Here is a 17,106-nt window from a genome sequence, read left to right on the forward strand (position 1 = left end):
ATAGAGAGAGGGTTCACGCCAGTCCCTCACCTCTGTCTAAGAAGACATAAGAAGACAAGCAACATAAGAGTGTTATGTAAGGGAGACAGAGATAATAGAGAGAGCTTGCAACTCTCATGCCACTGTCCGGCAAAACATGGTTGTAGATCAGAAGACAGAACAGAAATACTGCACTGTTAAAGACACTTAAAATGTTTCAGGGGTTTTCAGTAAGACACATTTCACAGCTGGATTAGAGACATTGATAGGGAGCCAAAAATCCAGTGAGAGCTACCAAGTAGGAGCAACAATTGCATGATTGACCCCTTGGATTGATAGTGATAATTGAGCCAGGATTCTGTAAGAGGGTAGGCCGGTGTAGCTCGCTGGGCTTGGACAGCGGTGTGTGGGCTGCAGAGACAACCTTCACAATGTGTGTGTGTGCCATCTCTCATGAAGTAATGGCTTGGATGGAGGATTTGGACACTACAGGAAAACGGCGCAAAAGCTGGGCTTGTTGTTTCAAGGCTGCATTGCAGCCGATATGAAAGCTCTAAGCAATTCCTCCAGGGCAAGAAGGGCATCCAGAAAATCCCTGTCTCTTTGTCGGAGGGAGGCTATGCTTAGCTTAATATGCTGCACTCTGATAATGCATTTTCTAAGTCGACTTGGAGGTCTTTCCTGTCCTACGACTCAACAGGGATGCACTTTACAGAGCCATATTACTAACTGCTGCCGAATGGACCACAGGAGAAATTATCTTGCTCAGATAATCCACTGTTTCCTCACGCTTATTCTGTGGAAGGGAAGGACTTCTACTCTGTCACAAAACAGCAGCAGCAGGGAGAAAGAAGGTACTATTTCTGTGGCTGTGGAGTTAAAATTCATTTTTAAAATGTTTTTTTTCCCTGCAGCATTTAGTTAGATTACATCCTACTTGAAGGGACAAGTAAAGGTTGATGTGTGTGAAGTTCCCCAGGGATACATTTTTGGTCTCCTGCTTTTCAGCTCAAATATGCTGCCAGCAGGTCATATCATCCAGAGACACATTTGCTATCATAGTAATACAATTAAAGACATAAAAATGGATGTCCAACATGAACAAGTACACAAAGATACTTGTTATTAATGTGAAACTGCAGCGGTATGAAATAAGTTCAAAAACCTGAATGTAATGCTGAGTCATGTTTGCAACACTACCAAAACTGTTCTATAATAAAGACATTACATAAGAGGGTTCTTGTCAAAGGCAGATGGAAATGCAAGACAGTAGGCTGATTCCAGTTTATTCAAAATGCCTCAACAAGAAAGACACAATTTGATCACAGCATCTCTGAATTCACTTCATGTTAATTTTTGAACTGATTATAAAATGTAACTTCTTGTCTGTGGCCTTGCCCCACAGTACATCACCGACATGTATGTCATCATTAGGACATCAGGACTTTAAGGTTATCTGTTACAGCCCCCTTGTTTTTTCCAAGGGTTATTAGAAGCTGACAAATCTGCTTATACTTTTGCTTCTGAGCATTGAGCATGTACTGGACTACATTATATTGAAAGGTGTTTCTAATCTTTTGTCCTCCTTATTAACATATATACATGCCTACATACATACATACATACAGTGGAATAATATTAGAAACACCTCTCAGTATAATGAAGTCCAGTAAAACATCATCATGAAATGTTCAGATGCAATGTCTGTGGCAAACTGCAGAGCTCTGGACAACAGCTTCAGAGCAAACATTTTAGTTTCCTGTGTGAGCATCACACTGAAGTTGCAACTGCTGAGTAGTGCTGGAGTTTCTTTTTCAAATGTTTGTGCTTTGGTATTTTAAGATTTACTGTGTTGGTTACAGATGTAACTACTTCTTATGTTTCTGCTAGGTAAACAGTGATTTGTCACACTTTGAAACCCTGTATTTGACTGGTAAATATGGTATTATATGATGGCACGAGAAGGGCTTATTGAAAATCTCTAATATTTAGTTTTAGTCTTTAGTTTGTGGCATGTAATGAGGACATCTGGTGATTCCTGCGTATTCAAAGAAACAAAGCTTAATATACCAACCTTGACTTCCCTGTCTCAAACTGTTATTTTTGACACAATCATTCTTTTGTTTGTGTGTAAGAGAGATCTTTTCAAAACATTTTTTCAGATGTGAGCAGAGCTTTTTCAGGAAAGCTTGACAATATAATGAAAACATGAATCAAATGTGTAATACTGCAAAAATATGACCATTAGAGACTGTTTAATGCAGTGCATACATTTCTTTTGGTTGAGAGAAGGTACAACTTAAAATGTAACTCAAAGTGACAAAACAAGCAAAGAGTTCAATATTTTCATTTGATGCTTATTTTCAATAAAGACGGATTATGACTCTGAAACAGGCAATGGGTCTTTTCATGTTTTTTGTGATGGTTGGAATACAGCAGTTGCAAATAAAGTCACTTTAAACAGTGGGTGAATTAATTAGTTTTGCGACTGCTGTAAACTATTTATTATTAATAACTATTATTATTTTATATCATGACAAATTTATATTTCTTCTTGTTTATGTATTTTGTATTAATGATTGCATGCAATTTCACAAATGTACAGAAGTGTTAAACTAAATTGCAGGCAATTCTTTAACTGACAAAAAAGAAGCCACTATTTGTCTGGTACCTTATTGTATCTTCTTCTATTCTTTTAATCAAATCATGTTTGTGTGGATGAATGACATGAAAAACATATTTATTCCAGGCATTTGATCATCTATCATTATTATTGCTACAGTGACTCCAGATACATTTGAGACTTGAGAGTTAATGAATGCAGCAGCAAAGACAACGGAAATCACACATGCAACTTCATTCTGCAACAGTGAGTCTTTGTCACTTTTTCAGAGCAGTTGTTCCCACTAAGCGCCATAACTCATTTGTTGACAAATATTATTTATTTATTATAGATTTCAATGTTTCCCCGTCTTTTATTTTGCTATTTTTCTTCTGTAGGATATTGTTCCCTGTTGTCCCCATGGCCCTGTTACTCTGCACCGAGCCCAACAGAGCGTTCGTCCTATTGTCAGCGCCTGTCACCTGCTCTCTCTCTCTCTCTCTCTCTCTCTCTCTCTCTCTCTCTCTCTCTCTCTCTCTCTCTCTCTCTCTCTCTCTCTCTCTCTCTCTCTCTCTCTCTCTCTCTCTCTCTCTCTCTCTCTCTCTCTCTCTCTCCCTTGTATTTCTCTTCTCAATCTGACAATCGAAGTCCAGAGGGAGACTTGCATGTTTGCTTCAGGGAGAGGTGTAAGAAAGGGAGCGGAGAATAAGGAGCAGGTTTGGCGAAGAGATTCTCTGCATCCCAATGACTGTCTTTTGGTTCTCTTCTGATTAACTTTGTCTGTTTGATCTCTGGAGTTTTCTTTTCAGTTCCTCTGATGTGAAAAAGATGGTGCACTATGAGCCAGGAAGCTTTACTAGATAAAAGGCACTGTGCCCTCTATATATGCTTTCTGAACATTCATCTCTTTTCATTCAACGCTCACAGTCTGCTCTCTGGCTTCCGTGTGCTGCGGCAGGGAAATATTGTAAATATGGTTATGGAATAAAGAATAGAGTGGGTTTAATTGAACTGACCAACTGCAAATTATGAATGTTTTCTTATTTCCTTTAGAGTTAACATGCAATGTTGTGAGCAGACATTATTTTTTAGGTTAATCTACAGAGTAAATCTGTGAAGGCTTAGACAAGCAGTGACTTAAGATCAACGCGACCAGATAACGGGTGGCAGTGGATATGAGGCACCAATATGACAGGGCGGAGGTGAAGCGATTTTGCTAGCTTGACATGAAGCACAATCTAATTCACTTGACACATCACATCTGATAACTGACTTCAGGCATTTTTCCAATGTGAACTTCCTCTAGCTAGCTCCACTGAGACTCTTCATCTCTCTCTGGTGAGTTACATTTATCTCCCAAATTCTAAGCACCAAAATACAACTTTTAAATGCAGGAAAAATTACATTTAACTTTTCATTATTCAAAATTAATGTATGTATTCAATATCGTATCATTATATTATAAAAATATATTGATAATGTCCATGTCTTTATTATCACAGGTTTGAAAGGCAAATCAATTTTCCGCTGTTTGCTTTTCACATACACTGCACACATGGGGATATGAAAATGAATAATGAGAACACTGAGGGAACAACTTGCATTGTTAGAACACCATTTCTTTGGTGTATTTCTAAGTTTATGAATGCAAAGTCTTTCATATGAAGTGCATGGCTTTTGAAAATTGTAAAGGAATCATCAATCAAGTACTGAAAAGCATCTAGGAAGAACATGATCGAGAAATATACTGAGAGTTCCCTACAGCTGTGTTCTTTTTGTCCATGTAATGTGCTGGTTTTCCAAAAACATCATAATACAAATGTTAATTAAAGTACTGGGTAGCGTTTGAAAAGCTCTGCTTTTAAATTATTTGGCTGCTCTGTTCTCAAACCTATTATTTCAAGTATTTCCAGAATAATGTCTCCTAAAATTTCCAAAACTAGAACCACTAAATTCACCAAGAAATGATTAACAGGCCAGTGTAACACACACACACACACACACACACACACACACACACACACACACACACACACACACACACACACACACACACACACACACACACACATAATGGAAAGTTATGTTTGAGAGGAGAAATGCTAGTCAATTTTAATTTCTATTTGAAATACATCTAATTGAAAACATGTCACTTATCTTTACTTAAGTGCCTGTATCAGAGAGGATACTGTTTGACTTAAAATTGATAGAACCATTGCCTATGTGTATTTAAGGCTTCGCTGACTGACCTTTCAAGTGCACCAACCTCATATAAAGCACTAATTTAGAGCCCTATTAGGTTTTGAGAGATGGCTAATTAATAGCTCCTTAAATACAAAGATTTAAGTCTTTGGTGGGACACTAAGGCACTCAGCAGCCATCATGGGAGGCCAATGTCAGCTCAGAAAAGGAAAAGTCAAGCTAGTGTTACTCCAAGGAATGCAACTCATACTGTTTTATGGCTTTTTTTGCTTTGCACACCATTGATTACACTGTTGAATCCAGAAACTGGAGAGACAAGTTATAAACGCAGATTGTACCAGCATCAATTGTTAGAGAAAATTATATATTTAATGAATTCAAATTGCTTCTTTGTAATTGCAAGCAGTGTCACTAACATCACACGTTTGGGGTTTCTGAGGGGGCATTTTACGCTTGGATTTCAGTATCCTGCTCACCCCAAAACATGGTCAGTTAAATGATACAGATAATCAAAAAGGAGGGAAAGTACAGATGAACCCTGTGGTATACTGCAATGTTTAATTGGTCTGTAAATGTAAAGAGGCCACAAACCTGTAGACGGTGTCACAGATAAGGGGTTGATCAAGGTTACACCAGCAAGATGAATGTGGCGACGCCTGTTCCCGGGTTTGTGAGGAATAAATCAACTGTGATCACCACACAATGCATGGTGGTTACAGTTCTGTTGGACTTGCACCTGACTTGCTGTGGTGTCACATGGGAAACAAGGATCAAGGTGGCTGCACTTTTTAGAGCGAGGAGCTGCAATTGCAGTCCGCTGAGACACACAGTTGGATGTTTTTTTGGACTCATTAGAGGATTCGCAGAACCAGGCATTCATGTAGTGGCTTCACCTCTTAGCTGGCTGGTACTTAATATATGGATACATACAGATGTATAATACACACAAAGCTGGATAAATGGAACAACGTTCTCATGGCTCAGCTTTCTCAAGCCCTAAAAAATTACAGACTCCTCTCCTCCCAAAACAATGCTCTATTGTTAAGAGGGTCTACTCAATGGCCGCTGGGCCTACCTAGCCAAATCTCCTTCTGAAACAAAAGAGAGTTTGTATGTGTGTGCAGGTGTGGGAACAAAGAGGAGGCAAGAGGTAGATGTAGAATGTAGAGCTCACGGTTGATGTAAAGGGTCAGCCCAATCCTCGGTCCCCATGTGACCGACCAGCTCTTTCCTTCTTATGAGGATTCCTTTGTTCGCTTTTAGGTATTAGCTCAGATCATAAGCAGTGAGACAACAAAACAGCTGCCGTCCACAAAAGGCGAGGCTATCCGTAGTCCTTCACCAGAGCATTTTGTACTTCTCTCTCACTCTCACATGATCTTTAGTTGTGGTTGAAAGCATTTTTGAAAAAGGATGAATGTCCATAACTAAATAAACTGACCCAGGTGTATCTTAGGTGGCAGTCACAGGAGAAAACTGGTTAAATTATCCTTTATAAAAAAAAAAAAAAAAAATGTGTTTCAGTGCTTCCTTGCCTTTCTCCTGTAGCCTTGGAAACACAGTTCCCATCTTTGTGCCTCACAATTTGCTGCAACAACAATAGATGACTCATGGTGCCGGTGTCCCTAGGTGACTTTCTATCAGTCCATTGCTTTTTAATATTAATATTTGGCATTGATATGTACAAGTGTTTTATAATAAATATAAAGAAACACTACAAGCAGTTGCTCCACTCTTTTTCTCATCCTTTGTGTAATCATCCTCTACATTGTGTTATCAAACTTTGATCAATTCAGATTTCATTCAGTGTTTTCTTTTTTTCTTCTTCCTCCAGCCTTTTCTATGGCACCATAACTGTTGCCAAGCCCTTTATTTTAATTTTAACTGTTGCCAAGCACCCATCTTGCTAGCACTCAGAAACAGCATCGTATTTTAAATATAATTAGAGGCTGATGACAAGGCCCAGACTGATACCCAGACGGTATCATTTCTACATTATTAGTGAGTTATTATTTGAGCGAAATAATAACAGTGTTAACAAGCATGACAGTAACAATAAGGGAAGAAAATGTCCATTATTTATAACATATCTAGACAGCATTATGACACATAGACTACCCATTTTATTTTAAAGGGATTACATCACAACAGAAATAATATTTGTACTCGATATGCCGTCGGGGGATCTGTTCAGCCCACAGTTTGTTGAAAGGACATTTATCCACAGAAATCATCCGATATCAAATATCACATAACATAGTTTGGCGTTTTTGAAGATGTGTTTATTTATTTCCGTGTCAAGCTTTAGATGAGAACATTAAAACTATTTTTGAGTTTGAGTGTGGTAACGATCTTCTCATTTAAGATCTCCCTTGGTCCTTTAGTAGCTGGTATTGGATCATAGAGCATTTCCAATTTGTCAATACTCACACAAATACCTGGATTATTGTCAATAAACTGCATGAATGTGATCTGGTTTTTTTTTTTTTTGCCTTATTTTATAAATTGAAGCACTCCAGAGAGGAATTCGATTGGATAAGACTAGCTTAGACTTTAATAATAATGATAATAATGAAAAACACAACAGCTTTTATAGAATAACCTGTTTACCTCTAATATCAAAATGGACATTTATCCCTCATACACGGCACAGCAGGCAGCATCATGTCAGCCACTAATAACATCATCATAGGAGATGATGCTTTTCATTGTAGGCTATAAAAATAATCCTTGTGCACTCAAAAGGACACACGCATCAAAAAAAACGTATGAAAATCTATTCAACAAAACGGACATACTAATACGGATGTGACCATTTTACAACCTTTATCTAGACTTGTTTACACAGCATTGCGGTACTTTTCAATGTTTGGTTTATAAAAATATAATAAAATGTACTCACTGTAGAGGATGGTGCCCTGTGTAGATCTTGTTTTCACTGTCAAATAGAGAATAACAGTGGTGTCCTTGACAGTAGCAGGGAGATTATTACTGGTGCCAGAAGGCTGGAGAATGGATGGAAAGGGCAGCAGCTCCAAATAAGATGTGCCATCGAATGAGGGTACATATACTGTAGTATCTACAAAGAAAAAAAATACAAATTAATGAACTGCATTTAAATAGAGCGAGGACATTTTAATATACCTTAAAAAATACATTTGCAGTTAAAAATGTGACATAATTAGGCTTGGCATGACATATCGAGTGAACACAATGCCCTACAGTGCTTTTGTTAGTCCAAAAAACAGCAGGAATTGGCTGGCGTGTGCCTTTGCAGCACTGATAGCTTGACTGTGAGCAGAGTCAGCAGGGCCCTGTCAGTTATTTCCCACTGGATGAAAAAGGGGTATGACTTTAAGGAGAGGTGGTGGAGGTACCCGCTCAGGTCATCAACTCCACAAGCCAATGATGATCTACTGGCTTTTACAAAAAGGACACTGTACACCTCGTGGATGGCTTGCTGTTCAAGTGCATGGCAGTTGATTCAAAATAGGCCACCCCGGCCTGAGCTCAGGGGATTCTACTTCCAGAGTCCAGCTCTCAAAGAAAACTGCAGTTTATCCTCAGCTGAGAACTCATAACATATACTATGTATAGGGTTACAAAAACATCTTTTTTTGTTGTAACAGAAATATAAATATCCTTTCATAACTCTTGTGTTCATTTTTGTTGGTGCTTTGATGTTGGATCAAATACATTTTTTTAAGCAGACCTGTGAATGACTGACAGCTTTAAGAACAGAAAGTAAAAGAAAAACAATTTAAAGAACAGAGAAATTTGATTAAGATGAAACGTTCAGTAAGCAATGGTCTTAAAGTTCAAGGTTTCCATGATTGGCTTAAAAGTGTTCAATCAGTTTTAAAGATTATTAAGTAATGTGGTTTTGGATGTTAACACATATAAATGTCACAACTCACTGAATAGGTTCATATACTCTGATTATGAAAAATCAGGTTTATTTAAATATGGGCTGGTGAGACATTGTAACACCTGTTTTTTGGCAGTTGTACAAACTCAAATTTGGAAACTGTCACACTGTGTTGATCAAGATTACAAAATGTAATGCACACTTTAGTGATCTTTTTATATTATAAGCTACTATTGGATAGTCAGAGAAGAAAGGACTCTTTTTGTGTAGTTTACTGTTGGACTGCTTGAGTTAGACACTACTGGTGGACAGTGGTGTCATAGATATATTCATAGAAACAGGGATAACGCAATTGCTGGATACCAGTAATTCATGTCAACAGTTTATACTAATAATGGCCTTAATGAAATTAGAAAAGGAGCCGATTTATATGTTATGTGAAAATATCAGCAGGGTCTGACAATAATGACTGCTCAGGGCCTGGAGGTCAGTAAGACTTGGTCCAGTTTATTGATCAGACCAACACCTGAGAAGAGTTTTTGGTCGTACCAATTCTCAAATGGTCATAATCCTGTAATTTTCGCCTGTGTGCTCAGGCACTTTCCGACTCTTGCTCTCCTCCCAGCAAATTAGAGTGGATGACTCTTCACAGCGCAAAGAGTTAAGTGGAGCAGACATGAAAGCCAATACTTCAAATTACAAAGAGAAAATAAAAAAAAATGCTGTTTTTTTTGTTGTAGGAGGAGCTTTTTTCTTGGGCTGATAATAATGAATCAATCCTGTAATGCTTGCTGGCAATTTCTGAGGAAGGCAGATTGAGCTGGCTCATTTTTAAAGGCATCAGCAATTACAGCAAAAAGAGGTGGCAGCGTGTTGGCGAAGCAGTAAGCCGACAACCCCTCATCGGGTTCCATTAATGTCAAACACAAAAGCAGCAAATACTCACGACCCTAAAAAAAAAGTGCACCAAGGACCAATACAATTTTGTTATTACTTAATCTTCATAAAAAAGTGCACACATCAAATTTAATCACAGTCAATTAAATACCTCCTGTTCTCATTTCGCTGTTGATGTAAATACAAAAATAAAAGTGTTGTTTTATAAAAGAAATTTGGGTTATTACTGGCTTTAGATTAGATTGAAGGGGGTCATGGTAAAAATGTCAAAAACGTAATTTAGAAGCACCTTATTTGACAAAGCCAGATTTTTAAATAACTTAGACCAAAAAATAATGGCACTCTAAATGAGAAAAAAGAGTGCACTTTCTTATTTGGATTGATGTCGTGGTTAGGTAAAAGTTGCTGAAAAGATATAAATGGGACAAAACTGTGCTCTCAACTTTCAAATATCCGAGAAGTAAGGACATAAGGTAATGAGCCGTAAAAGGAGGTCATGATCAATGCAGACCAAGTTTGAATAATTACCTGCCTCACTGGTTTCCTCTTTTTTGTCTACTGGCATACCTTGCAGCCATTTACTCCGTAACTAATTTTTGTGATCACTTAGCTTTCAATTGAATGCTTACATACTTGACAGAATGTCTTTGGCAAGGTCTACGACCCACTGTGTCTTCTTTGGAGAGACAATTTATCATAGCTTAAAACTCTGTCATGCCCAGATGAACTAGCTTTATCTTGACAAAACCTGTCTTATGGTTGGCTACTTGATATCAAATACTCACTCAACCACCTGGCACTGGCCTGGATTACGGCACACCCCACCAGAGGTGCTGCCCCAGGGTGCAAACATAAGGGAGCAAGACTCACAGCTCACACACGTCAAGCTTCCTATTTACAGGCCGCACATAAGATACAAACTAAATCTGACTGAGAAGTAAGTCTGAAAGTTGCTTTGGACTGACAGTCTTCATGTGCTTAAAAAAAAGAAAAAAGAATTACAGTACACAATTGAAGTGATTTAACCGATGTGGCGATATAATAGATGTGTGCAGGCATTCTGTGTGCTATACTGTCTGAGAAAGGCTTGTAAATCCGTCTTACAGTAATACATTTTACAATATGATATTACCGGACATTTTAACAGGGAGTTAAATACTTTGCTGCACATTAAAATGTTAATATTACCAATGCTTGTTATAGTTTTAATCCTAAACTGAGTAGTGAATATAGAATCCACTTGTCACATATACGAAGTAGGACGTGGTGGAGGAAGTACTGGGATCCTTTAGGCAGAAGTAGAAATGCCACAATGTAGGCTAGTACTGTAAGAGTACTGCATTTCACGTTACTTATAGTGGCTATAATTGATATTTTAAAGTGGTCACCCATAGTGATGAACCTACAGGGAATTATCCCCTGAATCTGCAGTTTCCCTCAGCTTTAATGAGCTTCATAGTGAGTTTCATTTCACTTTTTAGTTGTCCGGCTCTCACCATCTCAAAGAATCGTTTTTGTCAACAGCAGCCAGCTATTTTCTACAAAAAGCTCTAATAACCCACTTTATGCTTCCTGCTTTTAAGAAAAAAAGAATTATAAAATAATGAATTTAATTTAAGGAATTAGCAAGTCAATCTAAAGTCAGCATTCATTAGCAAATTCAATGTTAATGTTGCTTTACGTGTAAATAAGAAGCTGTTTGCTAACAAGTTCGCTATATTAACTTAAAAGGTGACGATGTGTTGTGTACACTGGGTGCTGCTGCCCCGAAAGTGGCTGACAAAACCCACAATAAAAACGTAACTATCAAAATTAAACATACTCATAATGTAAAATGGCCTCAACAATGATTATATACCGATATAATATTTTTGTATGTGTATCTGTAGCATTAAGCAGTGTTTAAATATTCACTGATCAAGGTGAAGCTAATTCTAACTAATCCATATACTGCTTGGTAGTATAAATTATAGCTGAATATTATATTTTAGAATAAAACATTGTATGTTTTGATATGAAAAACTTGAATCTGCAGCTACAGTGACTGCAGCAGACAAACCTAATTAGGCTATATTTTAGAACATATAGTACTAACATTAATAACATTAGTAGCAGATTGGATCTTCTTGAACAATAATATAAGAGGCTGCAGGGACTCATGTGCATCGTGATATTTCTCTTAGATACATACTGTATGACACGTCAGCATTTCATCTAGGACACAAACAAGACCACATCATTAGTCACCGGTTAAGTTGACACATCTATAATTAACTCTGTGCGGGGGCTTTATTCTTCTCTTACGTCTATTCTTAATTCAATAAGATGTGAGGACAAGGTTGTCACCCGGCAAAGTTGACACATTCACAGACTTTGTCAGCATGTAAACAGCCTCTGGACTCCGTCTGCCTGCTGTTAGAACTAGTGTTGCAAAGCACATCGCTGGATGAGTGCTCATATGAGATTGCACTCTGTTAACCTGAGAGACTGAAATGCTTTGGAAGAGGAGGAATTCCTCAAACTCAGCAGAAATTACTCTAAAATGCCACTGCTGGTATTTAAAAGGAAAAGTTTTATGAGTGTGACAAGTTAAAGGATAAGCAGGAACTCACTTTATGGTCATGGAAGGAAAAGGTTGGGGGTTTTATGATTTATTAGAAAAAAGTAAAAATGTAATTACAAAATTCTGAGAATGTAGCACATCAGATTAATTTCATATATGTGCTGGTGGGAGTTTACTGTATGTATTGTATTAGTATGCATTATAACCTCACATAGTCAGGTTATAATGCATTTCTGGCTTATCAGGGTTCATTTCCAATTAGAAAGCTTGTACGCTGTCATGCAGATGTCCACGCAAATGTGCTGCAGTCACATGTGATGATACTTTGAGGCACGCTTGTAATTACCCTTGTGAACCCAAGAGTAATTTGTTGAGAAATGAATGAATAAATGAGTAAATGAATCAACGAATGATGCATACTCCTTATTCTCTACTGGCTGTTTAGAAGTTGGCCAAAGCATCTTTAATAACTGTCTTAGCAAAGCAGCATCTCTGTCATGTAAGCAGCACATAGCTGTCTCCCATGGGAAAAACAAATGAGATTAAAGTCCTTAAAATAGCATAATTTTGTGTTACAGTGCCTGGAGAGACAAATCACATTTCAGTAGATTACTTAAACACCTGTAAATTAGCATTTTTAGAACACACAGCTGAGGTGTCAAATAAGGGTGTCAGACGCACACAGGCTGCTCAAGCCATGTTAATGACTGTCAACATTAGCTTCAAGCGCCATTCTGTCAGATTTCTATGTATTCTGTAAACACAACATTATGCTATCAGCATCAATCCCGTTCAGGGTTTGTCAAGGTGAAGATCAATCCAGTTTTCATTGTTGAAACTCTCTGAAATGCTAATAAGAATTTCCATCGCTTACCATATTCCCCAGGCTTAAAATGTACAATACATAATGGCATTTGGTGGCTACTGTGAATCTCCTTATTGAAACCCCATGACGGAAAGCATTGTTAGTGCAATGCTCTATGAGTTGAACAGAAAAGCTTTCTGTTATTGCACGTAGGGCAGTTTACATAGATAACAGTGGCAGAAAACCAAAATTCTAAGTTTTTGAAACACTTAATATCATAGCTGCTAGCATTAGCCTGACTCTGACAGCTACTACTGACAGAAATACTACACAATGGATGTGCTTGTCTTTTTTTTCTTCTTTTTTTTCAAACATCACCCGTACACTTGCTGCTTGCAACAAAATAATTTCTGCTCGCAGGATCAATAAAGTTACTATCTATCTATCTATCTATCTATCTATCTATGACTATTTAGGATTCATATGCTCCTTAGCCTGGTCATGTGTAGATTGTAACCCACAAAGTGTGGAAACTTGCTAGACGTACTGCCCAACGACCTATGCTAACCTTAACCATTCCAGATCAATACATAACCGTAACCATTTCATAAAGAGCTTCGTAAATTGAGGAGTAACCGTGACACATGCCCGCGTAGCCTTGAAAATAAATGTATTTTACTACTGTAGGTAGAAGTTGGCCGGATATGTTGATGATTGCAGATTAGATCTGAGCAGATAAACACAGCTTAATCTATTCATTACAATGTTGCTTGTGTGTTTTGGGATTAGTTATTGTAGCTAGACTAACACAACACAACATCTGAAATGTCAATCAGTTGTGAGCAACTTGGCTTGCCTTATCAAGCTCACAAACAATTAATTCACACCTCTAGTGTTACTAATGTTGTCACTGACGGAGAATGACTACAACAGCAAAATACAGGATGCTGTTTTCTACACTGTCAGAGCGAATCATGGATGGCAAGAGTGGTAGAAAGGGGCATCAGTAGCCACATTGTAAGTGCACTGAGAAGAAATCTGCAAAGAAAAAACACCGTAGTATGTGTGTCTAGTACGGCTGTCTCCTTGGTGTAAGTGTCGGAGCGAATAGTACAAAATAAATATTTTTGGTGGAGACAGGGGCGAGGACTGAGGGGTGGTGTTCATTCTACAGGGATATTTAGGGCTTGCCAACATCACGTAGCTGAGTGTTGAGCGGGTGCTGCAAGGTCGTGTTCTCGTTCTCAATGAGCGCTGGAGGTGAACATGGACACACGGCGATGGTTCAAGCTGCTTATATGGATCTTTCATTTCATTAATCATATCCTGAATAATTCACATCGCTCAAAATTCCTAATGCAGCTCACTCTATTTTCCCCTCATAGTGAAACCTATTAGCCAAAGAGGCTCAGCATATATTAAATAATATAATTTGTTGGCTGGCTCTTCATGATACAACTATGGAGGTCACAGTAGAGTAGGTTTAAGCTTTTTACTGCTTGCGTATGTGTATATATATATATGTTTTATATATGTATTTAATAGATTAATGTATGACTACGTAATTAACTTGTGCATATTAATTTCATGTTCTCCGTCATACTGTGAGAAGTCAACTAAATGTTACCTTGATCATTAAGGCTCTGTACAGACTGTGGCAACACATTTCCGTATAAAAACTGCAAAAATCTGTCATTAAATGTCCAAGCCTACCTTTCTCACAAAACGTGCCAGTGAAATGAAGCGGGCAGTGACAGGAAGGCAGAGCTCCCCCCGGCAGCTGCAGCTGATGACATGTTCCTCCGTTGCGGCAAAGACCGTCCTGGCAAACTTGAGGTTCCTGCAGAGGATGTTTTGTTGTTTGTGTGGAAGCTGCCATTGTTGTTGTTGTGTTCACTGTGTCAGAGGTGGTTGACTGAGTTGTCCAATTTGAAGAACTTGTTGTGGAGGCTTCAATTGCAAGCAGAGTATATCTGTAAACATTGTGCAAAGGTTGTAGTCGTTTCAGTGAGCAAAAATCAAATTTAGCATTCAAATTATTTGCTTTTAAGCCTAAAGATATGAAACATATTCAAGTGCAGCAAAAACTACCCATTAAATAAGAAGTAAACGTGAAGATTTTAGATCACAATCCGAGGCCAAAAGGGAAACTCAAGTATTATTTATAACAATGCGGTCAGATTTCACTGCATGAGATAAAACAAAATGTTACTTAATTATCAAAGCAACAAAATATTAACAAACAAGTGTATTAATGCGTTGGGGGGATTTTTCATGTATGAGCCCAGGAAAACTAAAAATCATGTTTTGCTGACAAAAAACAACAAATGTGAAAATCAAATTAAAAGAGAGAAATTACATTTTTTTTTACTTTACCTGCATCGGTCTATGTTGCTGCTGGCGATAGCATCAGATGTGTAAAAGCTCCTCATTTTATTAATTTCAATTATTTCAATGCAGCCAGTATAGTTGTGGAAGGGTTTCGCTCTCTAAGGGGAAAAAAAAATATTTAGACAATTGAGTTTTTTTTTTATTATGTATGTATGTATCATTCATGTAACCTTAAAGCATATATGTGTTTAAGAACCTTATGATTTCTGTAGATAGTTGAGAAACCACACAGAAGGAGCTGTAAATCTTACCTGATTGGGTAGATATTGTTGTGGCAGACCACCTGTGAAGACGTGGTTTGTCCTTATTATGGTGTTTCCCAACCAGTAATTACTTGCTGTACTTTTGATTTTCTCATGACCAGAAAGAGTTAGCTCTGCCTCACAAGGGGCCAGGTGTTGTCTATAAAACAGCATGAACATTTCATGTCAAGAGAAGAGGTGGATTGTACATGGAGTCTCTGTTCTCTCTCTATAGAAACGTATCATTATGTATTTAGTAATAACAACAATCTTAAACATGTGTGTGGCCTTGATAATACATTAATAACTCACCTTTCAAGAAATCAAGTTTAGTCAACATTGTGACTTTAAAAAAAAAGCATTTTCAAACTCTAAGATCAGGACAAAAGCCTCTGAGATGAACTTCTGCTAAACACTTGCGTTGCATAAAACATGGAATTTAAAAACCCTATTTCATAACAGTGGTTTGAGAAGTAGAGAGAAATACTGAATGCTGAGATTAAAAACTATGGTAAATGGGTGTAATTGTTTCGTCTACTCTGTTGATGAATTCATTGATCACAAATCTTTTTTGGAGGTGCGACTGCTGTCCTCCATTTTGTTTTCTCCAGGCATCTTATACGCCTTGACACAACTATTTTGGACCCACCCCAAAGCCATTCATAGATTTCAAAAACCAATTCTCCACTTTGAAACAACAGGGGAGAGCCGATAATTACCTAAGTGCAGATTCTGGACTAACCATCTGCAGCTTGAGGGTACTTGGGCCATGGATGCTCAGTCTCCTCTTCAGTGTCTCCTGATACCCCTTGTTCCCTGAGTGGAAGTTAGGAGGTCCACGAAGCAATCTAGTCTGATTTGTTAAGCCTGTGCTTTGCACGCTGTTGCATATGCTGGCTAAACACTCGGGGCACTAACTCGGAGCTGCATAAGTCCTTCCTCTAGAGCCAGCATGGAGAAGCGGTTAATTTAGAAGCAGTCTGCCAGAGCGGCCTGGCCAGCAGCCAGAGGGCACTGTGCTCACTGTCCTTGAGAAGTCAGCCCCACTGGGTTTCTATTTAACATATTGAAAAGCATCTTTGACGGGAAGATATATTAAAAGTCTATAATGAGTTAGGCGGTGACGTTGAGGATGGCCATGGTGTTGTAGCTCTGGGTCAAATCAGACAAAGATGGACGAACTCGGCCATCAGACAATTACAAAGAATTTGCTTTGTGACACTAGGAACCATTTTTCCACACTCCCAACCCTCTAGTTATGACAGCTCTCTTTCTTGCAATGTCTCCAAGGGGTTGGTACAGAACATTATGATTGATTCATACTGCTGTTGTATTTTTACTGCATAAAAAAAAAAAACAGGGGTGGAGCCTTGCAGCCCTTTAAACTTGATAGGCCTCTCTAGCTGCACTTGCATATTTAGGGCAGTGCAGCTTTCTGCAAAGAAACATGAGGCAACCTTCCCACTCAGCTTTGTTTACACAGGCGATCATTTGCTCACCTTTGCCACAGTATGTTCATAATCACCTTCAGTACCTGTTTGTTCTTCTCTTTTAAAA

The 17,106-nt window shown here is 38.1% G+C and overlaps 1 protein-coding gene across 1 annotated transcript in view; it reads right to left on the reverse strand.

Moving 5' to 3' along the window:
* eys (eyes shut homolog) overlaps positions 1-17,106 on the reverse strand; it is a 156,582-nt gene that overhangs the window by 39,233 nt on the left and 100,243 nt on the right. The window contains exons 36-39 of the mRNA XM_068723996.1: positions 15,559-15,709; positions 15,293-15,405; positions 14,630-14,889; positions 7,686-7,862 (exon numbers count right to left, since the gene is read on the reverse strand). Of these exons, the coding sequence (XP_068580097.1) occupies positions 7,686-7,862; positions 14,630-14,889; positions 15,293-15,405; positions 15,559-15,709 (701 nt within the window). The remainder of the gene's footprint in view (positions 1-7,685; positions 7,863-14,629; positions 14,890-15,292; positions 15,406-15,558; positions 15,710-17,106) is intronic.

Source organism: Cebidichthys violaceus, unplaced genomic scaffold (genome assembly GCF_023349555.1).
Source record: "Cebidichthys violaceus isolate CVI_PGR_0920_01 unplaced genomic scaffold, fCebVio1.0.p SCAF_10, whole genome shotgun sequence".
Classification (NCBI taxonomy): Eukaryota; Metazoa; Chordata; class Actinopteri; order Perciformes; family Stichaeidae; genus Cebidichthys; species Cebidichthys violaceus.